Source organism: Pseudorasbora parva, chromosome 4 (assembly GCF_024679245.1).
Source record: "Pseudorasbora parva isolate DD20220531a chromosome 4, ASM2467924v1, whole genome shotgun sequence".
Taxonomy (NCBI): domain Eukaryota; kingdom Metazoa; phylum Chordata; class Actinopteri; order Cypriniformes; family Gobionidae; genus Pseudorasbora; species Pseudorasbora parva.
The window spans coordinates 37,213,175-37,240,854 of NC_090175.1; the positions used below are offsets into that span (position 1 = coordinate 37,213,175).

At 35.9% G+C, this 27,680-nt stretch overlaps 2 protein-coding genes across 3 annotated transcripts in view; one reads left to right on the forward strand and one right to left on the reverse strand.

Moving 5' to 3' along the window:
• Nucleotides 1-21,970, forward strand: gatb (glutamyl-tRNA(Gln) amidotransferase, subunit B). Its single transcript, XM_067441667.1, has 13 exons — nt 1-322; nt 2,441-2,591; nt 2,696-2,809; nt 8,758-8,956; nt 9,046-9,168; nt 10,759-10,872; nt 11,848-11,932; nt 16,337-16,381; nt 18,176-18,368; nt 18,853-18,986; nt 19,413-19,491; nt 19,612-19,746; nt 20,352-21,970. Exons 1-13 carry the CDS (start codon nt 159-161, stop codon nt 20,475-20,477), a joined length of 1,662 nt encoding a protein of 553 aa, XP_067297768.1. The 5' UTR covers nt 1-158; the 3' UTR covers nt 20,478-21,970.
• Nucleotides 21,971-24,808: 2,838 nt separating this feature from the next.
• fhip1aa (FHF complex subunit HOOK interacting protein 1Aa) overlaps nt 24,809-27,680 on the reverse strand; it is a 39,538-nt gene continuing 36,666 nt past the window's right edge. For both annotated transcript variants that reach the window (XM_067441670.1, XM_067441671.1), the window contains one exon: nt 24,809-27,580. In XM_067441670.1, coding sequence (XP_067297771.1) covers nt 27,378-27,580 — 203 coding nt within the window. In that variant the 3' untranslated portion in view covers nt 24,809-27,377. The remainder of the gene's footprint in view (nt 27,581-27,680) is intronic.

Here is a 27,680-nt window from a genome sequence, read left to right on the forward strand (position 1 = left end):
GCTGTGTATGTCGTCATAAGAAATCGCCGGAAACTTTGCCGTTGCGCCAGTGGCATTGTGGGAGTTGAAGTTTTATCTTCATCTTCATCTCATACACCCTCGAGTTCATTTGGCTCTGAAAAACTACATGCACCAGCTGTCCAAACACTAACGCAAGCATGGCAGCCTCCTCTTCAGGGTACAACAAAATGCTCTTTAGCTTAAGAACATATACTAATAAATCACAAAGTTTGTATCATATTGATACTTTTAATTTCGTGATAAGGACAATATGGACATCCGGATCAAAAAATCAACTGAAGTCCAAAGTACAGACTAAAAGGTAAGCAATAATGTATGTCCCCCCCAAAATGCTATCTACTGTAAATAGGAGGTTCATAGGTTTGAAAAAGGAGACACAGGCAGTTTGGCATTTGTCATCAATATGGACATGGCACACTGCATTTGAGTGGTAGTCTTTCTCTGGTTTAATACAATTAATTGTGCTGACAGACGGAAAGCCTTGCTGACCTTGACTTTACATGTGTGCCTTGAAATTTTTTTTGTCAAGTAAATCCTATTAAAAGATTCCACAAAGAAGAAAAAATGATTATATATATAAATGGTAATAATCACAGCTAATTAATTAAAATACGGTACATTGAAAATCTTTTAGGGGCTAGTCCGGGCTAGTTCTCGCTTTTTTAGTGTTATATTGATCAAATATAATCAGTAAAACAATTTGGTCAGTTATAACCAAAGCCCCATCTTGACATTCATGAAAAACAACATTGTCCTGAGATTATTTTTTAAACAAAAATATTAAAATAATGGAATTTTAGTTTGGGTGAAAGGATTTACAAATATATTGTATTTAAAGATGGTTTAAAACTACACTATTATTCAAAAGGTGAAGTGAAGTTGAATGAAATATTTTAGAACAAATCCCTTACGCTCACCAAAGCTGCATTTATTTGATTAAAACAAAACATTAATAACAGCAATATTGTGAAATAGTATTACAATTTAAATAACAGTTTAAAAATAACTCTTCTATTTTATTTTATTTAACATTTTTGTTTATTCCTGTGGTGACAAAATCATTCTAATATGCTGATTTCGTGCTCAAGTAACACGTTATTATTATTATTATTATTATTATTATTATTATTATTATTATTATCATCAATGTTAAAAAACAGATTATTTCAGGATTCTTTGATGCATAAAAGTAAAAAAATAAATAAATAAATAATTTATTTGAAATATAAATCTTTTGTAACTTTAAAGGATTAATTCACTTAAAAAGGAAAATGTACTTTCTATTTACTTTAGATGTTTATGTCTTTCTTTCTTCAGTTGAAAAGAAATAAAAAAAAATTATGGAAACTATTCCTACATTTTTCTCTCCAGATAATGGACGTCAATGACCACCAACAGTTTGAAGGTCAAAATCAATGCAGTTTCAAAGAGCTTAGAAGGGCTTCAGAGACTCTGTACGATCCCAGTCGAGGAATAGGGTCTTATCTAGTGAAACCATCTGCCATTTTCGGTTAAAAAAAATTACTTTTTAACCAAAAATGCTTGACAACTTTACGACATCATCACGTCGGAAAGGTCACGTCCGTGGCATACGTGGAAGTACCAAAACGAACGTGTGAAGACTAAATCAAATGCCCTTAACAAAAATAATGGTAAAACAATGATGTTTGATAATATTAAAGTTGGAGGAGAACATGAGATGGAGATTTGGAGATGAAGTCATGGACGTGACCTTTCCGACGTACTGATGTCATACATCATGAAGAAGCACAATGCAGAAGTTGAGCATTTGTGGTTAAAAATTATTTAAAAAAATTAAAGGAAAATGACCAATCGTTGTGCTAGACAGTACCCTATTCCTCAGCTGGGATTGTTAGAGCCATTTGAAGCCATTTAAAGCCCTTTGAAACTGCATTCATTTGGACCTAATCTGAAAATAAAAAAATTAAAAATGAAATTAAAAAAATCCTAATGGAAAATCCTGGAATGTTTTCCTCAACAAAATAAAACATAATTTCTTTTTGACAGAGGAAAGAAAGACGTGAATAAATTATCAAAACATGTACATTTTGAAGTGAACTAATCCTTTAAATGTCTTTATTCTAACTTTTGATCAATATAATGTGTTTTTGCTGATTAAAACTATACATTTCTATTACTGACTGAGATACACATTTTACTAGCATATTTGTAATTGCAGTTTAAGAAAAAACAGTCTTAACTAGTTTGACCAACTTGCAGTTAGCCAAGGGGTAAACTTTGAATTATATATCTTCATATAAAGTCATAATTTAACTGGAATTGAGCTGCTGATGTTTAAAACATTTGATAATTATCTTTTAATACCCTATGTATTGAAGCAACTGTAGAGTGTCACCAATTCTCACCAACTCTTCATCTGTTGTGCTATGTTTTCTAGTCTTCCTCAAATGGTTGGTGTCGTGGGTCTGGAAATCCACGCTCAGATTCAGTCCAAATCAAAGCTCTTTTCTGGATCGCATGTTAGATTCTTGGCTCCACCAAACTCCCTTGTCTCACATTTTGATGCTTCATTACCAGGAACACTGCCAGTAAGTAAATCAGCTGAATTAACATAAAAATATCATTTTATTTTTAGATTCTTTATTTGATATCAATATAAATCGACACTATATCATCTGCTTTGTTTCCTAAGGTGCTGAATAGAAGATGTGTGGAGGCTGCTGTATTGACAGGCCTTGCTCTCAACTGTACCATCAACAGAAAGTCACTGTTCGACAGGAAGCACTACTTTTATGCAGACATGCCTGTGAGTTTTCTTAGCTGCACACATCTGGTTGCTTAATACATTTCTCAGCGTTTCTTAGTTTTATCTTCGTATTCCAAAGCATAGAAGTGCTGATACAAATGCAATAAACAAGAACATCATTCTTGTGCTTCCAGCTCTATGTTGTTGTTATTTTTGATTTGCAGCTTTATAGATCCATCGTTTGTCAAAGAGACATTTGCATATATCCAATGCATGACTCTCTCTTTTCCAGAGCTTTAATAAAGAAGTGATGGCAATCCATGCTAAACAGGCAGGAAACAGAATAGCTGCCACTAATGTAGATGAATAACAAGTGTCAGCCCTTTAAAAGCTTAAAACATTCAAGCTCTGGTTCGAGCAATGTTTCAGCTCTAGTATTGGATTTGCAAGGCTGGTTGTAGAGCTGCACGATAATGTTTAAAGATTGCGATCTCGATTCAGACACCCACGCAATCTCATTCCTAAACGACAGCGATTCTGTGTCTGCTTAATCTTTGACAAAATCACAGCAGCACATTCAAATCTGCGTTCGTTCAAACTGCCGCCAAACCAGAGAGAGCAGTCATCATTTGTTTTTTCATGTTTCTTTTCAATAACACGGTATTGCTAGTTTTGTGTTACAAATATACATATTATTGTAGAAGAACTGGGATAAAAGTTTAGTTCGGATATAAACACTGATGTCTACGTTAGTGATCAAAATAGAGCAAACTGACAAGTGGCTATAAAAAATGGATTCGTCATTGAGTCATTCATTCAAGATATTTCTTCAAAAAACACTGATACATCCAGGAATGAAACAAGTGAAGTATTGTCATTGAATCATGTATTCATTTAAATTTAAATGGTCAGAACCTCTACCAAATGACAACATATTGTTTAGGTGTCTGTTCAGAATCATCGAAGAATTGTGATTCTCAATTTTTCCAGAATCGTGCAGCTCTAACAAGTGTTTTATTCCAGTTTTTGTAGACATTTAGGAAGATAAATATGTTCTTAACACTATCACCAACACAAAAAAAACACTACAAAAACACCTCTTGTAAGTTTTATTGAAAGCTCTAATGAATAACATTTTCCCTTAAAATGTATAGGGTTAGTTCCCGCAAAAAGGAAAATCCTGTCATTAATTACTCACCCTCATGCCGTTCCAGGGGTCTCATTTATAAAACTTTGCATGGATTTCTTCCTAAAAGTGTACATGCGTACAAAAGCTAGATTTTGCGTACGCACAAAAAAATTCTGATTTATAAAACCATGCGTACGCCAGAAGCTGCGCAAAAACCTCTTTATAAATCACAGCCAGCAGCAGATAGTGCGTACGTGCATCTCCACCCTCGCTCCTCCCCGAAATCACTGTATATGGAGCTGACAACGTCTAGTTTTACAATGCATAACCTCATCTGCATATCATTTGCATGCATATTCCCATCCGCGTGACACCTTGTTTAACACTGTCAAAGGTAAAAGACATTGAAAAATATTAGATACGGACTATAAATACCATTTGTGCCTTACACATTACATTGCTGAATATCATTTAATATCCTTTTTATGTTTTAGAATAAATATATCAAAATATCCATAAAAAGTGTTATTTTAGGCTAATTAAAAATATTTCGTTCATTTCGTTCATTTCGTTCATTTTACGTTCATTGAACACTTCTTCAAATAAAATTCATGCAGTTTTGCTGATAATGTCCATAGATGAAAATGTGTTCTCTCCTTATTCTGCCATTGCCGTAATCCTCCAACAGTGCCAGCAGTGCCATTATGAAGCATTACATACCTGGGTCACCGGAGGATTAATGTTTTTAACAAATAGACTAATTGTTAACACCTTGACAAAATCACAGAATTAATTTGTGGGGGGAAATTGAAGACAAAAATGTTATAGTGAACACATGCTTCTTCATGACGGTTTTGTATTGAATGCCGTAAAAGTTAATAGCTAGGACTGATGATGAGTAGCGATTGTGCTTCGACTGTATTTGCAGACTTTGACATTTTATGATTTGTAGTCAGCTTACATTAAGGAAAATTTAGTTTTTACACTGTGTTGTGCAGTTCTCTAATAAAAGCGTATTTCATGCTATTCCGTATCACATGTAGTCGCGCCATCTCCTCCTGCGCTCCCGTTGTGGACGATGTGCCTGTAAGGAAGTGATATATTTTTTTAATACATTTTGAATTATGTTTGGATTTTACTAGATGCATATAGCCTAAAACAATCAGCACAAATAACACTGTTGGATTTAATCTTCATGACAATGAATTACTTCTTATAATCGTTCGTCTCACATTTATTGTCTACAATCTAACTTCAGTTCACGACTTCACCATATGTGTCGCCAATTCCCTTTTTCTCCAGAATGTGCGTACGCACAGCTCAAAGTTTGCTTAAAGGTGTGCACATTCTCCCTTCAAATTTGTTTTTTATAGATCGCAACCTTTGCGTGAGAACTGGCGGAAGTACGTTTCCAGCCCTGTTTTGTGCGTACGCACACTTTATAAATGAGACCCCAGAACCGTAAGACCTTCTTTCATCTTCGGAACACAAATGAAGATATTTTTGTTGAAATCCGAAGGTTCAGAAAGGCTGTCATTTCCTCTCTCAAGACCCATAAAAGGCACTAACGATGTTGTTACAAAGCCCATCTCACTACAGCGGCTCTACAATCATTTTATAAAGTGATGACAATAGAGAAAAAAAAACTAAATAACCACTTATATAGTGATGGCTGATTTCAAAACACTGCTTCATGAAGCTTCGAAGCATTATAAATCAGTGTATCGAATCAGCGGTTCGGATCGCCAAAGCCATGTGATTTCAGAATTGATACACTGATTCATAATGGTTCGAAGCTTTTTGAAGCAATGTTTTGAAATTGGCCATCACTATATAAATCGTTATTTATTTATTTTTTGCTCACAAAAACTATTCTCGTCGCTTCATAAAATGATTGTAGAACCACTGTAGTGAGATGGGCTTTGTAACGACGCCTTTAGTGCCTTTTATGGGTCTCAATCCGAGGGGCGGGATAAACGGTTGTCTTTCAAACTCCCTCTGCACGCGATATAGCGCTACCACCAACCAGAGCAACGAAGGTGAAACAGAGCTTGTTGATAGATTAAACATTCGCCGTATCCGGTCAGCAAAACCCCGAACACATCTTCCCTTTTTAAAATGACTTCAGTGCTGTTCTTTTCTCAGAGAAAAGCTTAACTCCAAGTCTTCCAGAATTGCGGTCAAAGCTGATTCGAAAGACCGCCGCCGTTCGCCAGTTTCTGTGTTTACTAGAAGCACGCAAACGCAACTTGGCCGTCGTCATTATGGCCCCGTCCACGATGTGATTGGTCCAGCAAGAGTTAGGCGATTACAGCTCAGAAGGGTATTGAGAGTTGCTAGACGACACTCGCGGGCAGATTAGATTTGCTGCCGCTAGGGTGCGTCTAGATTTCTAGGCTAGTCTGGAACAGCATTAGTGTGAGTAATTAATGACAGAATTTTTATTTTTGGGCGAACTAAACCTTTAAGTTTGAATTGTTTGCAGGAATGCAATTATAAACGGTGAGGCTGTGAAAGTGGACTAGTGAGTAGATGGGTTTCCCTGTTGCTCTGATGACATTAAATTCCCCTGATATCCTCTGTTGTCCCATTTATCTACTTGTTTGCAGACTCCTTTTTCAAGTCAAGCAAAAGGTTTAAAAACCATGAGGGGATGATACTGATGTATTTGATGCTGTAGAATGAACATCTTAAAGCTTCACCACAGACCTTATTTCAGGCAATTAACCAAAACAGATTTCAAGATGATGAAAGTGATAAACTTGTTTTCATGTGTCGGCCTATAAAAAATATGCCCTGCAAACAATTAGCTATAAGTCTGCACAGTATAATATACAGTATATTGAAATAAATGAGATGTTTATAAATGTAGAGAGATTTTCAATGTTTTATGAAGTGGTGGATTACTGTTGAGTGAGATTGCTGCATTTCTTGCTTCCATGGTAACAACCCCTTCTCTTATTGGTAGATGTCTTTTGAGCAGTGTGGGTAATGTAGTATTCCATTGGGATTTCTGCAACTGAATTCCTGCAAAATGATGTTCTTCAATGAAATTGTGTGGCTAGTAGCTACTACTGAAGCTTAACCCGGGAGCTCCAGATCACTCCAGACACTGTCTTGAAAGTTTATATATTATTATTAAAAATCGAATAATAAAACACAACTGTTGTCTTTTCAACAATCCTTTAGCTAAAGTCCCTTTACAGATAGATTTTTTGTTACATCAGCGAATCATAATTGAAGACCAGCTACCCTGATATGTCTTGTGTAAAGATGGTGTTAAATTAACTTAAATTAAATTTAAAATAGCATTATTAGACTGCAAATGTAATTTTAGTTCATACAAAAAATAACCGCAAGACAAAATATTCATGCATATTTTTGGAATGTTACACAAGTGATTTGTGAGGCAGGTCCTCTTTTCTTGAATTATGCATTTAGTAATGCTACTGTATTTTACAAAATGGACTGCAAACCCAATTTTAAGACAAAATAATCAAATAAGGAAATCAAGAGAAAAAGAAAAAAGAGGAATCAAGGAAAAAGAGTTGGCATTGAGAACTCCAATGTGTCCAATGTGAGGAGGGCATCTTTGACTTCTGAGGAATCTGTCACTCTTCATTAGTGCTAATTTAATTTCTTTAGTGCTTACATTTGTTTGTTTTTTTGTGCTGGTGATGAAGTAATTGATCAGGTACATCACACAGATGGTAATGGATAATTGCTTCTTTTTTTTTCTTTACTCTTTTGCATGCCAGTAACTATGATAAATTTCTGGTGGCTTTTGGTCATGGTGTTGCCATAGCAACAGTTACAAGTGCTCTGTTTTGCTTCCCAATGAAACTGAAAGGGGTTGAATATATAGCCAGATCACAAGTATCTATACGGTTTTGTCATAACCCTAACCCTGGCCTTTTAACCCTCTCCAACGCCAGATTTGATTCTGATGATGGTTCTTCACAAACGACTTGTGATTATATATTGATGTTTTAAGGTCATTCAGTTAGATTTCCAGTCAAGCTTGAATGAGGTCTGACCCAAAGCACAGCAGTGGCTTTGATGCTACAGTCAGTCACCCTCACCCAGATATGATGATCCCATAAAATACAAAACACTACTATATATTTTAATGTTTAAAGAATGCCCTAATTCATAATGTGTAATATATATTAAAATATAATTTAAATACACTGCCCTTGAAAAGTGTGGGGTTGGTCTGATTTTTAAAATATTTTTGAAAGAAGTTTCATACTTTTATTTGATTAAAAAATATAGTAGTATTGTGAAACTTTATTACAATTCAGAATAACTGTTAGTGTTTTCAATTTTTATATATTTTTGAATGTAATGTATTCCTGTGTATATATATATATATATATCATTGCACAATCATTTGAATATACTCCAGGGTTTCCACTGATACAAAGCCATATCCTAATCGCTGAAGTAACCCTTTAATGATCCCAAACATTAGAACAGTGCTGTGTGTGTGTCAAATATTGTCTAGGAAATATTTGGTTTCTATTAAGACTGTATTTTTTAACCAAATGACTGTATTTTAGATGTATAAACTATAAAAAAGAAAAGAAAAGAACTTTGTCAATTCAATCACGTGATTGTTATTTAATAATAACATTTTTGCCCAGTATTTGAAATGCAGAATGAAATTGTAATAATGACAACAAAAATCTATCATGATTTTTTAATACATGGCTCTATAATTATCTCCCCTAAACTGGGGAGGAAACCCCAGAAATAGTAGTACATTGCTGTAAAAGATATATTTAGGTTTAGATAAAATGCTGTGTAGCAATTCCAATGGTCTCGACAGTGATTTGCTTAGTTTTGTAACATTTTATTTTTATGTCTGTGTTTTTAGGCAGGCTACCAGATCACTCAGCAAAGGCTTCCCATTGCAGTTGATGGCACACTGGTCTATAGTCTTTTTGAAGGTCGCAAAAGGAATCAAGTGGTAACCAAGAGTGTGAAAATCAAACAGATCCAGCTTGAGCAAGACAGTGGAAAGAGTCTCCATGACAGTGAACGGAGCCAGACTTTAATAGATCTCAATAGAGCAGGTGCTGCTTCTTCACTCTTATACAGAAACATAATGACTGCATCTTTGTGGACAGTGTCTGATATGAAGGTGGTATTTTTCTGTCTGTAGGTGTAGGTCTGATGGAGCTGGTGATGGAGCCAGAGATGTGTTGTGGTGAGGAGGCAGCAGCTGCCGTCAGAGAGCTTCAGCTCATCCTGCAGACTTTGGGCACCTGCCAGGGCAACATGGCCGGTGATTTAATACACCCCCTACAGCTAACATTGATCAGAACCTTTAATGTCTACACACATTAATTCCCATGAATTGGTCTCAGGCACAAATCACATTTTTTTCACCAATGTTATCAGAGTTAGTAATCTACCCAGTACCCATAAGGTTGGGCCATGTGGCTGAAAATCATTTGGTTATATTCAGTTTATCAATATTTATGTCAGAAGAACCATCATTTTGAACAATCAGTTAAGTGGTTTAAAAATGTTAAGTGCAAGAAGTAAGAAAGATAAAACTAAATCTAAAAAAAAGTGTCAATTCACTTGCATAGTATGTGGGAAAATACTATGAAAGTCAATGGGCCCATGAAATGTTTGGTTACAGACGTTCTTCAAAATATCCTCTTTTGTGTTCAGCAGAAGAAGGAAATTCATTCAGGTTTGTAAGAACTTGAAGGTAAGTAAATAATTAGACAATTTTCATTTTTGGGTGAAATATTCATTGAATACATTATGCAAACATTTTTGAGTAGGCAAACACATTACTAATTCACTGAAAAGGAAAAATGTAACTAATTCACAGAGATTAATAAAAAAAACAAAATTGGACCTGAACTTTAAATTAAAGATTTGCTATTTAAATATCTGTTTTAATAAAAGGGGTAAAGATTGCAAAAGTAGTTCAACGACTGTTTATAAAAAATTATGGCTAAAAAGCATTATGATAAATAATCATAATGTTACTTTATTTTATGTCAGCAGCAAATGTATTGCAGATATAGTGTTGATATTCAATAGACCGACCAGCCCAGCACAGTGTTCCATACATCACTAAGATGTCTGTTAAAGAGTGCATCATATGTGGAAAACCTTGCATGCTAATTTTTGCATTCAAACTCACGTACGTCTGGACTCGCGTACCTCTTTAATCATGAATATTGCAGAAATATCTCCTAAAGGCCATTCTAAAATCTTATGATGCATTGATGTGCAAATGTTCACAAAATTATGTATAATATTATCTCTAAAACTGGAAAAGGCACACTTAAAATGATGACTGGCCATTGTAATGCATTTTATCAGGGCTAAATGAGTAGGCTACACAGAATAAAAGGACTATAGGTGGCCCCCTGCATCTTTGGCCCCTTTTCCTGACCAGTTTGTAAACACTTTTCTCCCTTTACAATTCCACTACTATGTGTTGTATAGTATTGAGATATATGTATGTATCTTAATATGAGTCATAGTTTCAGTTTCAAACTTCAAGTTAAGTTGATAAAATGTAGTGTTTGTGTAGGAGACACAGATTCAAATGAGAAAATAACTGACCTGTTCCTCAACCCTTCTTAACGTGTCATCGTTCAATCAACCTATTGTCTTCCTGTAATGAAAAATTCAATAGCTCTTGATTAATCAAAACCCCCTGAAGCAAAATACAGCAAATTGTTTATCTGTGGCAGACTATTCAACGGTGCACTCCAGAATACAGTATTTCATGCAAATAAATCATTCAAATTCAAATATATGCACTGTTGTGAGAGCTGTGAATGGTTGAATTGTAATGACTGTTTAGAGTGATTCTCATCAGATCCCTCTTTCTCTCCTCTCACAGAGGGGCAGCTTAGGGTGGATGCTAATGTGTCCGTGCATCGACCTGGAGAGCCTATGGGAGTGAGGACAGAGGTCAAAAACATCAACAGTGTCAGGCACCTGGCCAAAGCCATAGGTGAGGAGATGTCTAGTGATACTGAGAAATAATTTTATGGATATTAAGATCTGCCTGTTGGTTTGGAGAAGGTTTTTTCCGGTTTAAGCACAAGCGTACAGTAAAATCTCTTTGCTGCTCCTCAGTACAGCAAGACGTGTCGAGGGAATGAAATAGACTTTTAGCCAGCGGGTTTCAGAAATCTTTTAATCATGCTGCATTCGTATTCACACACACACGCACTTTAGTAATAGCTGGAAGTCACTTTTCTTGTGCGGTTGTCACATTTAGCCCAGCATCAGTTGAAGGGAACGAGTGCCTGTGTGTAATTATGCCAGAGCTAAAAAGTCAGACTGCAAACTCAAGATAAGAAACACGAACAATAAGCATTTTCACCTCGCTCCGTCTCTGTTTCGTGGTAAATGCTCTGTCAAGATGTGCACCGTTGAATAAAGGCTGCAGAAGCAATCATCTCTGCTTCACACACACACACACACACACTGACGCACACACACATACATTCACAATCTCAAAGTTGTGTTTCACTCAAAAGGAAATCTGACTGATTTGATCCAAGAAAATAATGTGTTGAAGTCCCACATAAACATGCTTGACAAAGACAAGAAGATTAAATAGTGCTGTCAATGAAAGAAAGAATAAACAATCATTGAAAATCTTAATCACTTCCCATTCTTCTAACCCTATTGTACACCGTTCTCCCTGAGAGAAATTTGTGCAATTGAATTCATATTTAATGCATTTCGTTTTGATTTCTTGAAAATAAAGCTATTATACTTATTTTAATACTTCACATTGTCCTAAAACTAAGTGACTGCCAGTGGTTTCTCTTCACTAGTATTTCCCCCAAAAGCACATTTAAGCAGTCACGGGGAAAAATGCTGATGTGCAGCCATTTCAAAAGTACTTTAGGGTCTTTTGCTGGCAGAAGGTCGTGGTTAGAGTTTGATTGGTCCTCTCTTGGTACATGTTCCACAGACTACGAGATCCAGAGACAGATGGAGGTTCTACAGAGCGGTGGGACTGTTCTTAATGAGACCCGAGCATTTGACAGCAAATCTGGGTAAGGGGGCCCAGAACTGGCAGATTTCTACAAACGCTGCATTCTCCTGTGATATCAACTGGAGCAGAGCAATGCAATTAGACGATCTGTGTTTTACATAGATTCTATGTTGGATTCTTATTGCATTTTAAACCCACAGCCACTTAAAATTATTCATGTCAGATTAAGTATTTAGCGTCTCATGGCTGATTACACACGTTGAGCTTTACGTTGAACACATTGAGCTTGTAGTTCGTGTAGGCAGTGTTTTTGACAGAATTCTGTTTTTGCAACAGGGGAGACCCATAAACAGCTTAAACCAACCATATTAGAACATAATACAAAGCCAAAAAACACAATATTGGTAACATGTTTTAAATATTTAATTAATAATTTATTATAATTTTTTCCTGAAATGTATTCAAAATAAGCTCATGGTTATACTATAGGTTAAAAACATAATTTTGAAAAAACAAACAATTACATTTATTTAAACAAACACAAAAGTAATGGAAGCAGATTACTCACTGTGGCGACCCCTGAAGGGAACAGCCGAAAGAAGAAGAATTAATAATTTAATAATTTTTACTGAAATGTATTAAAAATAAGCTCATGGTTATATGAAAAACTAAGTCAGTAAGAAAAAAAGAAAAATAAATGTTTTAATTAATACTTGTATTCAACAAGGATGCATTGAGTTGATCAAAATTAATGGTAAATACTTTTAAATAGTTATTATATGATAAAAATGTTATTTCAAATAAATGTTGTTCTTTTAAGCATTCTGTTCATCCTAGAATCTGGAATAAATGTTGTGGCAAAAAAGAAAATCAAGTTTCCATAAAATAAGCAGCACAAAAAGAAATCACATTGGCTATATGCACTTAAGTGAAAATAACATATTTTCTTAGCGATAGATGATATTTACACGAAGTGCAAATAGCTTTAGATGCTATTTATTAAGTGAAATTGCATATTAAGTGAAAATAGTGATATATTATATTAACACCATGTAAAATGTGCAGTTCTTTGCAATATGTTTAAATAGTAATTAGATTATATTTATACTTTATTTTGATATATACATACTATTTGCACCTCAGTATTGTTGTACATTAACAAGATGCAATCATAACAGTGTAAATGATTATATTTATTCAAATTATTCAATTAATGTCACCTTGATGGGACAATAAAAGCCCTCCCTACACCTACACAAAGCCTATATCCTTGAGCTTACGCTTTATTGACCGCACCACTGAAGATGTTGTAATTTATGCATCTTTTTTAAATCTCGTTCGGCCCAAACAGATATTGTTAGGCGGGGCTAGTGTAAATAGCACTTGCCAACAAGGTACACTATTTGCACTTGGTGTAAATAGACACTTATATAGAAATATTTATTGAGCACCAAATCAGCATACATTTGAACATTTCTGAAGCAGGATGCAAAAACTGATGAAATGGCTGCTAAAATTCCGCTTTGCCATTACAGGAATACATTACCCTTTAAAACTAATTAAAAACATTAAAATATCTTACCAACCCTAGGTTTTGGAACAATATTGTGCAAGTCAGGAACCACTCTGATTGATTCAGTGAGTTCCTTGATGGAGCCGTCACAGTTATTCAAACCAATAACGTTCAATTTTTCGGGAATCAGACTACACTTGTCATGAAGACAACACAATAGACAGATTTGTTGTCTTGTGATACACTCTCTTTTTATCTCCTGTCCAATTCAAACTGCAAACTGTTTTCTTTTGTTGTAGTGCAGTAGATTCTGCAGCACTGGCAAACGGTGATTCAGGAAATATTGCGTTTAGTCATGGACAGCATACTTTTCCCTTGGTCTTTTTCCTGTCCATGTGTGCCAAAAGATGAATGTGGTCATTTGACCTCAGTAGTTCTGTCATGTGTTAACTTGTACACATGGCAGCACCAGACACACACACACTAACTCGTGCTCTCTACAGATGACAGAGCAGTATTACTGTGAGCATCTGCCCATGAAATAAAAGTCTCATCTCACAGCTGTGTCCTCCTGCTCTTGTATATGATCTGCTAGCACAAACTACCAATCTATAAATGCTTAGTACACAACCCTCTGGTATACTTTATTCTAATTGGTCAATCGCAGCAGTCTTTCGTCGAATGTCTTTGTATAATGGCCACAAAACTATAATGGCTTTTGTTAATGCCTAGTGGGCAGCATACTTTCCCTTGTTCTTTTTCCTGTCTATCTGAGTTTCTAGACAACAAGGGAGTAGCATGTAGCTGGATAAACATTAATATGGTGCCATTTCTTCTTACATAATTTTAACAAAATTTAGGATCCATTTGTTTTATTTGGTTAGTAGCCATGCAATTTACAGGTTAATGTTACAATGAGCTGGATGTTATCATTGAATAGCCCATCAGGTTGAAAAAAAAGCTATAGGTGCATCACACTCATTTTTGGTTCCCTGGGCAACATAACCAACCAAACCTGGGGCTGTGTGTGTGCGTGCGTACGTACACACACACACACACACACACACACACACACACACACACACATATATATATTAGGAAGAAAGAGGCGGGAACTGGCTAACTTTTAAACAAGATTTGATTAAATAAACAGACTGAAAGTAAAACGTAGGCAGCCCCTCATGGACGACTGCCGCGCACACATAACAAAATGTAAACAAAACATAACATAACCTCCAGGCCAGGGGCCTGTACCATGATAGAAGTTTAACAAACTCAGGGTTACAGGATTAATTTCGAGCTGACTAAACCAAACCAATCTATTCAGGCTTTGTTGGTCCCATGATGCTGATCATCAGCTTACTGTCAATTCAGGGTTTGATCCTAAGTTTAGTAAACAGCCAATCACATGCTGTGGATCAGTGAAACTAAGATTCACTTCTCGCAAGAGAAGCAGCAAGATTCATTTCTTTCTTCTGCAGAATATATCATGATTCGAAGAAAAAAAAGGGAATTCAGGAAATATTGCGTTTAGTCATGGGCAGCATACAGGTTTTCCCTTGGTCTTTTTCCTGTCCATGTGTGTCAAAAGATGAATGTGGTCACAAATTTAAACAAATTTACACCGCAAGAAGAAAAGAGCTGTATATGAAAGAAAGTTATGAAGTTAGTTTAGTTGATATATAGAGAGAATCGCACATTTAAGCTCAGTAAGCTTCTTTATTTATTATAGCGTTATGTATTGATTTTAAAGCGTATTTGTATGACATTTATAGGCTATTTAGGTTCATTTTATCAAAGTGCCTATTGATGATTGATTAACTAAATGTGTAATTGATTAAGGCTTTAATATAATTATATCTAAGTCATTCAAAATTATTATTATATAAATAAGCATTGTTAAAAGCCAGACGCTTTAGTATTTTTAAACCATTTGCTATGCAGTGACCTATAATTTCGATTAGAAAAGTGTCTTTATTGCATCAGAGTTGTGTCACTTTACTCACAGCTGATTGGTCCAATTTCAGTTTGATACCTCTTATCCAGAACATAACCTGCCCTGGAGCAGGTTAGCCATAGAAGTTACTATGGAGATGAACACTGCTAAAACTACTTTAATGGTACCTAAAACTTAGGACTGGCACAAACTAAGTTTAAACATATCTGGATAGCCAGCTAAACTGGTTCATGGTATAGGCCCCTGGTCCTCTCGTCCGTCACTGGTGTCGCTCACACAAGGCTCCCTCATGAGAGGACTCGAGACCGTTTTGCCTTGCAGGTGACGCTCATCTTCAATCTCGCTCGCTCCTCCCACATTTCTCTCACTCGCCCACCTCTCCACAATATACTTACCGGTATATATCTTGGACTTAAACTTCTACACCTGACCACTGCAATCTCATGTATAATCACTTAAAATGGCAGCGACCTCAGCAATACAATAAGCAGTTATTTAATAATAATTCTTATAACTGACTATAAATGTATTCATGCACGATTAATCTGAAACTAAATAAAGGACATACAATACAGTTTAGTGCAGCTTGCACAGTTGTATAAATAATGTCCTGCTTAATACGCTAAATAAACTAAAAACATTCATTAAAAATGCGTTTGCATAACAACTGTTACTTTTTTATTGTGGTTTTGTCTATTAATTACTGAAATTACACACATTCATTTTGGCATTAATAGTGTTCCTATAAAGTCCTAGTTTTCATCTAGTAATTCTGCAAATTATGACACGTTGTGAACTCACCACAACTCCTGCATGGTAATAATGACCGGCTGACTGTACATGTAAACTCGTAATTACTTAAGAACCTTCTATCAAAACATACTTTTTTAAAGCTATAACTTTCTCTCTCTCTCTCTCTCTCTCTCTCTCTCTCTCTCTCTCTCTCTCTCTCTCTCTCTCTCTCTCTCTCTCTCTCTCTCTCTCTCTCTCTCTAGTAATACGATTCCTATGAGGGATAAGGAAGGCCTACAGGACTACAGGTGAGTATAACGATCCATTGAACCCTACAGGTGATTGAAATCTGCTCCATCCTGTGGAGTGCTACAGGGAGTAAAGATAAAGAAAAACAGGAGAGCACATTGGGAAGAGTGATGGAGCGAAGGGAAGTGCAGGGTAAAAGGAAAACGTGTGAAAGAAAAGCAGCAGAAAACACTGAGTTTCTAGACAACAAGGGAGCAAGTATCATGGAGCTGGATGAAAATTAATATGGTGCTGTGGTGGGAAAGAGAGTGATGGAGGGGGACAAAACAGAGGAGGACAGAAAATGCATCACCTGTGCTGTGATAATGCGGCTGTAGATCCACATAAAGGAGGAGGGAGGGAAGAGTGGGTGAATGTAGTAAAGAAATGGAGCAAATCATGCAGTGCCATCTACAGACTGTGAGCAAAATAAACATTTATAAATGATTGGAAAGCCACTTTCCATCTACACACATATTTTAACTTATTTATATATATATTTATTTATTTATTTATCTATATAATACTTATTTTCAACCATAATTTGCTTATAAATTCTTTATAAGTCAGACAATTTGATTTTATAGATTTTTTTTCTCATTCTGTCTCTCTAAAGCCCTATTCAGACGGTAATTGTTACTCATGTGGACGTCCGTAAAAATACATTTGCATGCCACCTCAGTGATAAAACTTCGGATGTGATTTATTCACAGTGGAGGAGCGAGTTTAGTGATCCTGCGCACCTGGGTACGCTGCTCACATGCTCAGTCAGTTAAAATGTCATATGCTTGGAATAATAAGAGTAAAATCATATTTAATTTAATAATAGGAAATTATGAATTATTTAATTATTTAAATATCCTGTTTAAAAATAGGAAGATGTCATTTTAAAATGTGGAAATAAGTGCAATTAAGTTAACGTTAATTACCGCCGTAATAACGGCTTATTTCACATGTTTACATGTGTTTCTTCTTCGCTTTTGAGTGGTGATGAAAAATTATTCTTGTAAATACTTTCCAGCATTTCAGTAATAAAAGTGTAGGCTAGATCTTTAAAATGCATCCAAATTGCAGTGACGCGCAACGATACGGTGCTCCGCAGGGGTCAAAAAGTATATAAACAATGAATTTTGAAGCAATTTCTTCTTGAAAACTCAGAGATGTGGATTTTTACATGGGTGGTGGGAAAAAAACACTGGCATTCTGGATTCAGATGGAAATAAAATCACAGACTAGCCCCTGTAAATGATGAAAATACCTTTATCATAGCGTGACCCCACGAGAAATAATTACTGTCCGAATAAGGCTATAGTTGAAGTGAACCTATGATGAAATTTACAGGACTCTCTCGTCTGTTTAAGTGGGAGAACTTGCACAATTGGTGGCTGACTAAATACATTTTTGACCCACTGTGTGTGTGTGGATGTATCTATATGTGAGTTATTCTTATTTGTAAATTGATCAAAACAGCAGTTTTATCACATCAACCGTTAAATGAGTTTTTAAGACATTTTAAAGGGTGCTCAGCCTCCCTTAACTCTGATGGAATGCCACTAGAGAGGACACTCTCTGACACACAGAGGCTGGACATGTGTGGCCAGTTGAAGAGATATATGAGGAGGGTGTGACCGAGAGACAGAGAGAACTGGAGATTAGGCCTTGAGATGACACACGCTGTCTGAACACTACAAACGCTGGCTTATCTTTGCACCTGATAAGAACACGCTCTTGCATTTCCCCACATGACCTGCTTGAATCACGCCTCCTGTTGTGTTGTGTTGTATGTACATACATTCTCTCTCTTTATCTCTCAGGTTCATGCCAGAACCCAACTTGCCGCCACTGTTTGTTCATGAGAGTGAAGCTTCAGTGCCTGCTGGCGTTGACCCCGCCCAGGTTGTGGTGATTGACAGGCTGAATGCCCAGTTACCAGAGCTGCCGTCTGCGAGGAGAATAAGGCTTGAGGAGATGTACGGCATTCTGCGAGAGCACAGCTTCATGCTGGTGGTGAGAGTCCACATGCAAACTGTGCATGCTTGTTTCATGGCACAAATTTCCCACCAGGCATTCTGATCCTTTTAAGATGGTTAATTCCAATTGCATTTTTTACTTTATCCAGTGTAAGCACTATGATTTTCCACTTAGATGGACATGTCTGTGGGTATGAAATCTGATAAACCAAATAAAAAATTCTTACAATTGCAATGTTATTTATTTAATGTTTGAACCATATCTTTATATCTCACAATTTTGACTTTAATTGTCACAACTGCATCATCATTTGAATGGTTTGAATTTTTATATATTATATATATATATATATATATATATATATATATATATATATATATATATATATATATATATATATATATATATATATAATTATCACAATGGCAAATATTTATTGTATTCCGACTTCGTCTAACAGTTGCTACTATTTCTTAATTTAAAAATCTTGAATTTTATGATAATTTTTATTCCGTTTTAGAACGAGGACGGGCTTATGGAATACTTTGAGGGGGTTGTTCAGATGACCAAGGCAGAACCGAGGAAGGTGATTGGCTGGGTGATGAATGACCTGATGGGAAATTTGAATCTTCAGAATCTGAAAGCGTCTCAGAGGTGAGCCAGCACTGAGAACAATCATACAATATCTACGGTACATACAAAACATTGGAAAATAAAGTAAGAATAAATAATTTTAAGAGTGTGTGCATGCGTGCGGCCAGAGGCTTATTATCACCAGTCTGTTTGTTGTTTTTCTTCTCACCAATGTTGTTTGCTGTCAGTAAATAATGGAGATTGTGCGCCACGCCTAGATATGTATACACGGGAGTGTTTTTCTGGGACTCCTCCAGCTCAGTGATCAGAAACTGTCTCATTGATCATGTATTGTTTTTTTTGAGTTCACTAATATGTGAGCGGGGCCTAATTGTGTGAACACACAGAAACTTGGGTCATAATGTTTCTAATTTTTTGCTCACCAAATTTTGTAGTGTGAGTTTTGTAATCTGTTCTTTCTAGCTAATCTCTCCCTTTCTTTCTTAGCCCCATCTCTCCAGGGGCTCTTGCTGAGATGATCAATCTTGTGGAATCTGGTCACATCTCATCCTCGACTGCCAAACAAGTAAGAGAGTAAAACATCTGAGGGGGAAAAAATCCTTAATTTGGCTTATTGACAGATGTTCAGCACAACTATGCGAGGTTCTCCTTAAACCTGTTTTGTGTTTGTATGTGGTGAGCACAGGTTTTCCAGGAGATGTGGAAGGCTCCAGAGAAGACAGTAGGCCAGATAGTGAAGGAGCAGGATTTGTGGATGATAAATGGCAAAGAGGAGCTACGAAAGATCTGTCAGAGGGTTGTGGACAGTCATACTGAGGAGGTAAATCCAGACATTTATCCACCTTAAAAACTCATGTTGACTTCTAAAACTGTTCATTTATAAAAATGAACTGTTGCCAACGATAATTTGTACCCTATTTTTAAATGAATTTCTTTTTTTGTGCAGTTTCAGTTTATCAGAAAAACTCTATTTTTCCCAGTACATATATTATTACGAAATATAAAACATAATAAAAATGTAAAAATATTTATTAGTTTCTTTATTTAAAGGGATAGTTCACCCAAAAATGAAAATTTGATGTTTATCTGCTTACCCCCAAGGGCATCTAAGATGCAGGTGTGTTTGTTTCTTCAGTAGAACACAAATTAGATTTTTTTACTCCAACCGTTGCTCGTATAATGCATGTCAATGGGGTCTAATTTGAATTAGGCCTCATTGACATGCATTATACAAGCAACAGTTGGAGTTAAAAAATGTAATTTGTGTTATACTGAAGAAACAAACACACCTGCATCTTGAATGCCCTGGGGGTAAGCAGATAAACATCACATTTTTATTTTTGGGTGAACTATCCTTTTAAAGATGAACTATTTGCCAACCTTGATAACTTGCACACTAATTTTTGGAAATGAATTTTGTTGCAGGTTCAGATTATCAGAGGGGGTAATAAGAAAGTACTAAACAAATTAATGGGTGAAGTTCAGAAAGAAACTAAAGGCAGGACTGACCCGGTCCAAGTCAGAGCCATTCTAGAGGAAATGATCTCATGAACTGCCCAGGATGCCAACTTTGTGGGTTAATGCAAGCCGCTTAATGGAGCAATGGAAGTTACATGTAATATCCTCTGTACAGTTGTTCAGAAATGCATCTCCACTGTAAATATTCATTAAATATTTTGATACACAAAAGTGTTTCATGCAACAGTACTTCTGTGTTCTTTTACTTTGAAAGATTTGAGCATTTAATTCATCACAGCTCAGTTATTTCTGAGACATTTATCACTCAATGATCATTGATTCCTTAACAGCCAAGCCTTGTGAGAAAATCTTGTGTGCACAGAATCTTTTTCTACTGCTTTAAATTGTTTGCAGCTCTGTATGGATTTTCTATCAGCATTAGATTGTGGGATTATTTATCACTTTTAGAATTTAGCAGGTCAGGCCAAGGTTGCTTGAAACTTCTGGTATGTTATCACCATTATTAGCCATTGCGCGCACAGGTCTGCTGGCATGAGTGATTGAAAATGGAATGTTTTTGTGTACTACTAAAGGTGATGATACACAGGGCAACTTTTTGAGCAATGTTGCCAAGTGATATTGCTTGGGCACGTTCCCATTGAGAATGGGCAACAAATATCTATTTGGGTACTTTAGATCGGTCGTGGGCCCTGTGTATCACTTGGCTGCCCATTGATGGCAACATGTTGCCATAGTATCATCACCATAAAGGGTTAGTTCACCCAAAAATGACATTTATGTCATTAATGACTCACCCTAATGTCGTGCCACACCTTTAAGACCTCCGTTCATCTTTGGAACACAGTTTAAGATATTTTATTTAGTCTGAGAGTGTATCCAAGTGTATGGACACTATACTGTCCATGTCCATAAAGGGAATAAAAACATCATCAAAGTAGTCCATATGTGTGACATCAGTTGGTTAATTAGAATCTCTTAAAGCATCGAAAATACATTTTGGTCCAAAAATCACAAAAACTACGACTTTATTCATCATTGTCTTCTCCTCCGGGTTTGTTTTCAATCCTCAAATAAAGATTCGAGCGGTGATGAATCAGCGGATTGATTCATGATTCTGATCGTGTGTCAAACTGCTGAAATCACATTACATTGGGAATCCAAATCATGAATGTTGTTGAAAATGTTGAATAGCTGAACATAAAATATATCAAAAGAAAGAACAAATAGTTTGTTCTCTTTTTTTTCATCCACACTTAAATGTGGATAAGTTCAATTAAAAAAAAGACATTTTCATAAAAAGCCGGGTCTTTTTTTGTCAGACTACATCCAGATCGGATTCAGAACGATGATCAAAACATAGATGGAGTAGATTGAGTCCATTAACACCTAAAGATTCACAGTCCTACAGCTCGTCCTGGATCGACATTTTATGTCAGTCAGTTTTGATTGAAATGCTGTTTAATGTTGATGATCATATTATTTCACATATGCATATGATTACATAATTAAGTACTTGTAATATATATCATCTAATTACATTTTAAAATGCTCGTAATAAAACAAGTTACTTTTTTTATTGATTACATTTTATTCTCACAATGGTAATAAATTATTTATAATTCATTGATTCTCTCACTACAATTTTTATTTTATTTTTTGCTTGTAAACAAATAAAATATGTATTATTTATTAGTAAGTTTTATTTTTATTTTCCAAAATAATAATTTTCATTTTAAATTTGTATCCTTTAATTACTAACTCACAAACCCCAGTCTGAGAAACCATGAGGAATCTATCTTTATATTTTCATATCAATATGGTACATGATTATTCTATTCAAATCAATGTGATAAATGAGCTAAAAGGTCAAAAGTAATCTAAAAGTAGTCTGATTATATGATCTTACATGTGTGATGTAATGGATTGTATCTTACTATGTGTGTCATGTAAGCGTTGGCTACAATAGGCCTAAATCTGTTGTAAGTAATCCAGCACTGATGATAACTTGAAGGTGGTCTGGCTGTAAAGTATACTCGTGTCAAATGAGTAGCTAACGCCCTCTGGTGGAGTATGAATGTCAAGACCTGCGAGTTATCAGTTAGTAAACATCGACTTACTTTGAATTTTGAATTCAATTAAATTTGAAAATTAGTGAAATTTGTTCAGTTTGTCTTCGTTGTTACTTTTTAATTTAATACAAATATCTACATATGTTAAGAAATTGTGTAAAAAAAAAAAAAAAAAAATCTGTTGAGTACTTTTTTTGAGTCATATCACCTATAAAATTTAAATTAAGCACAGTTCGCACTTTCACATACAAGTATGAAATTCAGTAGACGTAATAGCCAAATACCAACAAAAAAGTCCACGGGAGCAATATGAAAACCTAAAAGGGAGGGAGATATTTTGAATTTTCTCAGCAAAATCTTTGCTATTGACCGATTGTAACAAACTCCTCCTAGAGATTTAACCCTCCTGTTATCCTCAAATTTGACGAATTTTTTCCACTGGGGTCAATTTGACCCCTGCAATTTAAACCTCCAAAATATGATTTTTTTTTTTTGTACAAAGGTTTGTGTCTCAGTTAATTTATGTCTTTGTTGACTACATAAATAGCCTTTTAAATTGATACCCACCCTTCACCCCCACCACCCCACCACTTATACATCCAGAATTCCCATTACATGACTATGGACAAATTTGCAAATCACTATAAAATCTTACTGATTGACCCAAAATGGGAAAAGTGTATAGGCCTACATGTGTAAGAGACGTGAGGCTAATTGACTTTGAGCGACCTTACCGCTCCAGCTTTCCTCGAGCTCTCTCAAGTCTCCACAAACTCTCTCCAGCTCTTCTAGAGCCCTCTCCAAGTCTCTTCGAGTCCTCTCCAGCTCTTCCAGAGCCCACTCCAGCTTTTCTCGAGCTCTCTTCATGTCTTTTCGAGCCCTCTCCAGCTTTTCTAGAGCCGCTCCAGCTTTCCTCGTGCTCTCTCCAAGTCTCTTCGAGCCCTCTCCCTTTCCTCGAGCTCTCTCCAAGTCTCTTCGAGCCCTGTCCAGCTCTTCTAGAGCCCGCTCCAGCTTTCCTCGAGCTCTCTCCAAGTCTCCACAAGCCCTCTCCAGCTTTCTTTGAGCTCTCTCCAAGTCTCTTCGAGCCCTCTTCAGCTCTTCCAGAGCCCGCTCCAGCTTTCCTCGAGCTCTCTCCAAGTCTCCACAAGCCCTCTCCAGCTCTTCTAGAGCCCGCTCCAGCTTTCCTCGAGCTCTCTCCAAGTCTCCACGAGCCCTCTCCAAGTCTCCACAATCCCTCTCCAGCTTTCTTTGAGCTCTCTCCAAGTCTCTTCGAGCCCTCTCCAGCTCTTCTAGAGCCCGCTCCAGCTTTCCTCGAGCTCTCTCCAAGTCTCCACAATCCCTCTCCAGCTTTCTTTGAGCTCTCTCCAAGTCTCTTCGAGCCCTCTCCAGCTCTCCACGAGCTCTATTTAAGATCCGCCAAGGCCGCCCTAGTTTCACCCTGGAGACCTGCATCTCCCCTTCACCTGTGTGTAGGTCTCCAGGGCTCCCATACCCCCTCCCCGATTGTTACATCTAAGGTGCGACGATGCGTCTACCTGGTGAGGAAGGTAACGTTGCAAGTCACGCCTGTCCTAGACCCCATTTCTCATGATTCTCCCTGGCCCACACCTGAACGTCAGCACTCCCTTTATATTGACTCACTTCCCTACACTCCCTGTCTGTTCTTATGTTTGTGTTACCTAGTTGTTTGATGTTCTCCTATGTTACTGATTATTATTTGAAGTAAACCCATCTATTATTTGAAGTCTACCTCCTGTCTTCCTCGCTACTAACCAGTTTGTGGCGTAGTGGTTTCTTGCAATACTACAGATATGATTAGGTTTAAATATTTTTTCAATAGTATATTAAATATGTAAAATTATAATGAACATTATAAAATTATAACATGTTATAGTGACCTCAATAAAAGGTCTAAATTGTGTATTAAATTGTGTCAACAGTATTCATGAGCTAATATTACCATAGATGCAACCACACCTAGAGCTGTACATGTAGTAGGTCAATGTTAACACAATAAATTACAATGCAAACATTTGATGCCAACACTTCAGATATTTACATTAGCATTATTTGGTAGGCACTCATTAACATGTTTTATATACAGTAGGTTAAGATTGTATAAATATTTTATCTATTTATTTTATACTCTATAAAAATCACATCATTTGAATTGAGAGAATGTGAGTGATCTTCAGTGTCTGTGATTATAGTTGTATTAGACATGGAGCTGTAAAAAAAAAAAAAAACTAATGCAGCAGAAAAGTTCATCTCAGTTAAAGCATAAAAGATTGACAATGTTATTGCCATAAGTCATATGACAGTTATAAGTTCTGGTAGTGGACAAGAGACATCTTTATTCAAGTTGTCATGCCTTACATTTCTGACATAGAAACTATTGTCATTTGACACACAGAAAAAGTTTCCCATTCGAAAATAAAACGGGAGAAGGTGAAAATGAGCTGGTGACATTTCTACAGATTCAGCATTTCAAGGCATACAGACACTGTACAATTTAAGTAATGCTTACTACCAGTAAAGGCAATTTAATTTAATTCTATCCCTTGTACATAAATATCTTTGGATTGACAAGCTACATTGTGCTACAGGATGTTTGGTAATCAGGTTTTGATTGACATATGTTCAAGGGAGAAAGCAAAACATCTACCTTAAGAAAGACCACTGAATGTGTTTAAGGCATTTCATCAAATAATATGTCAAAACTATACATTTAAAAATGTACTTGCTTCATAAAACTATTTAAAGCATAACCACCAGTGTTCATAATCAACTGCTTATGGTCCGTTCACAAAGTCTGTGTAACTACAGTTTGTACTAAAAACAAATGTGCTCAGGAATCAGGTGAACTTCCAGAGTTTCAATATACATTTGTTCTTATTGAGCATGTTTATCATGTTCTGATATTTATAACATGACACCTGGACATTAAAAAAATACTTTCAAATCAAGGCAACTTTTATAGTAAAGGACACTTTCTCTTTTTGCATATTGAGTGTTGTATATACACACTGGAATTGTATATCAATTGCTTTCTTTTATATATTTAAAATATGTGATGTACATTATGCATAGTCTCTCTGATTGCGTTTCAGTGAAGTCAGTGTTATTCATGACCATTTTGATTTTGCAGGCCATGCAAACAAAGTCATGGGGATTCAAAATAAAAATTAAAAAGAGGCACTTTTGTGGATTTGATGTTACTCTAAAATAGTTGTAACACTATTGTACAAAAGTTGTTGTTTTTAAGTTTTGAAAGAAGTCTTCTACTCACCAACACCAAATATATTTGATCAAAAATACAGGGAGAAAAAAAATATTGTGAAATATTATTACAATAGTTTTTTATTTTAATTACATTTGCAAAATTAAGACTGGAGTTATAATGATGAGAAACCAGCTTTGCCTTTACAGGAATAACTTAGTGTCACATGATCCTTCAAAAAATATTATAATATTTTGATTTTGTGCTCAAGTAACAAAAAATATTGTAATATTTTGATTTTGTGCGAAAGTAACTATTATTATCGATATTGATAAGTTGCTCTGCTTAATATTTCCATGAAAACCGAGGATTATTTGAAGAATTGATGAATTTAAAATGTGTCATTTAAGTCTTTACTGTCAATTATGATTCATTTAAAGGTGCACTGTGTAAATTTTAGCAACATTCAGCGGTGAGGTTGCGAATTGCAACCGTTCACCCCTCCCTTTCTAAGCACACAGAGAAGTTACGGTGGCCGAATCAGGACAAAGATGTTCTCGTCTGAGACAGCAGAGAGTAGCTAGCGCTCTAAAGAGCAGTTTGTCTGTTTAGGGCTACTGTAGAAACATGACTGTGCGAAATTACGATTTTTCACAATAAGGGTGGTGTATGTAGATAGAAATGGCTCATTCTAATGTAATAAAAATACAACGGTTCATTGTGCAAGGCCTTTATACACCACTGAAAACAGTTAAGTATATTATATTGCATTCCTGTCAATAGATCCTCATAAATATTACACCTTTAAGGCACCCTTGCAGAATAAAACTATATATTTATTTATTTAAAAAACAACCATTTTTGAACATCTAGTAGGGAATATCTTACCAAAGACCTCATTCTAAATAATAAGTAAGTGCATTGCTAGTTTTAAACATGTTTGTTAACAACTTCGTAAAATCTGAAAGGTACTAAGTTAATATCAGTGATGCTCTACAAGGAACCAGAACAACTGTTAAGAATTGTTTCTAAAAATTCAACAAATCTACAGGTCATTTGGTCAGTTGTATAAAACGGCCAGTGACCAGGTTTACAAAGTGTTTACTGTATAGAAAACTGTACAGGCAATTTTGAAAATGAAGGACTAAAGGAAAAGGCACTATTAGTATAAGGCCATCAGGAGAACAATCCAGCAAAAGACATCAGCATCATTAAACAGTATGCAGAGCATTCAGTCGTCCAGTGATGTTATGAATGTCTAATGCCCCGTCACCTCTTATTACTCAATGACTCAATGGCTGTCATGCTTTGGTTTTGGGCTGAAGTTTCATTTATGTTTTGCCCAGCCTTTTGTGTTTGTAAGTCACTTTTATGAAGTGAAGGCACATAAATTCACTGCCTTATGCCAGGTGATGCTGGTTTTATGAGTGATAATTTGTGCTGTAACTCTGGTTCTTGGGAAATGAGGCTTGGTAATGCATAAATAAATTATGGAAGTACAAAAGCTATTCACACAGCAGACAAAAACATGCTGAAAGAATCCCCCATGAAAAAGAAAATATATTAAAAATAATGTAAAATAAACCTCCAAATTAATTTAGAGGTTAAAGTGTGTTTGACTAAAATTCCTTCGAAATGTCAAGAGTTTCATGAAACATTAACAATCAAACACATAATTAAAGGCTACTGCTCCTTGGGAAGATGAGAGTGGATGGAGTGTTCTTGTGCAAAGGCTGCCAGTTCTTTTAGAAACTCTGTGAAAAGAACCGCGGCATATACTTCAGTTTTGTTTAGGGGAACCACAGTTTTAGGTTGGATTTGGTTCTTCCTAATTCGGTCTGCTTCAGAACCATGCAGCCAATCTCCAGCCTGTTGATTCTGAGAGTCTAGATTCAAATTGGAAGAAGAAAAAAAGTAATTGTACAATACACAAACATTCTCAAAGCGTCTATTATTCAAAACTATAAAAGGATGAGTAGCTGAACA

Excerpts from the sequence above, each read along its gene's own strand:
- gatb (XM_067441667.1), top strand. The coding sequence starts at position 159 with ATGGCAGCCTCCTCTTCAGGGTACAACAAAATGCTCTTTAGCTTAAGA. Across the intron at positions 2,592-2,695 it reads CATTACCAGGAACACTGCCA|GTGCTGAATAGAAGATGTGT; the intron begins GTAAGTAAATCA and ends TTGTTTCCTAAG. Across the intron at positions 8,957-9,045 it reads AATAGATCTCAATAGAGCAG|GTGTAGGTCTGATGGAGCTG; the intron begins GTGCTGCTTCTT and ends TTCTGTCTGTAG.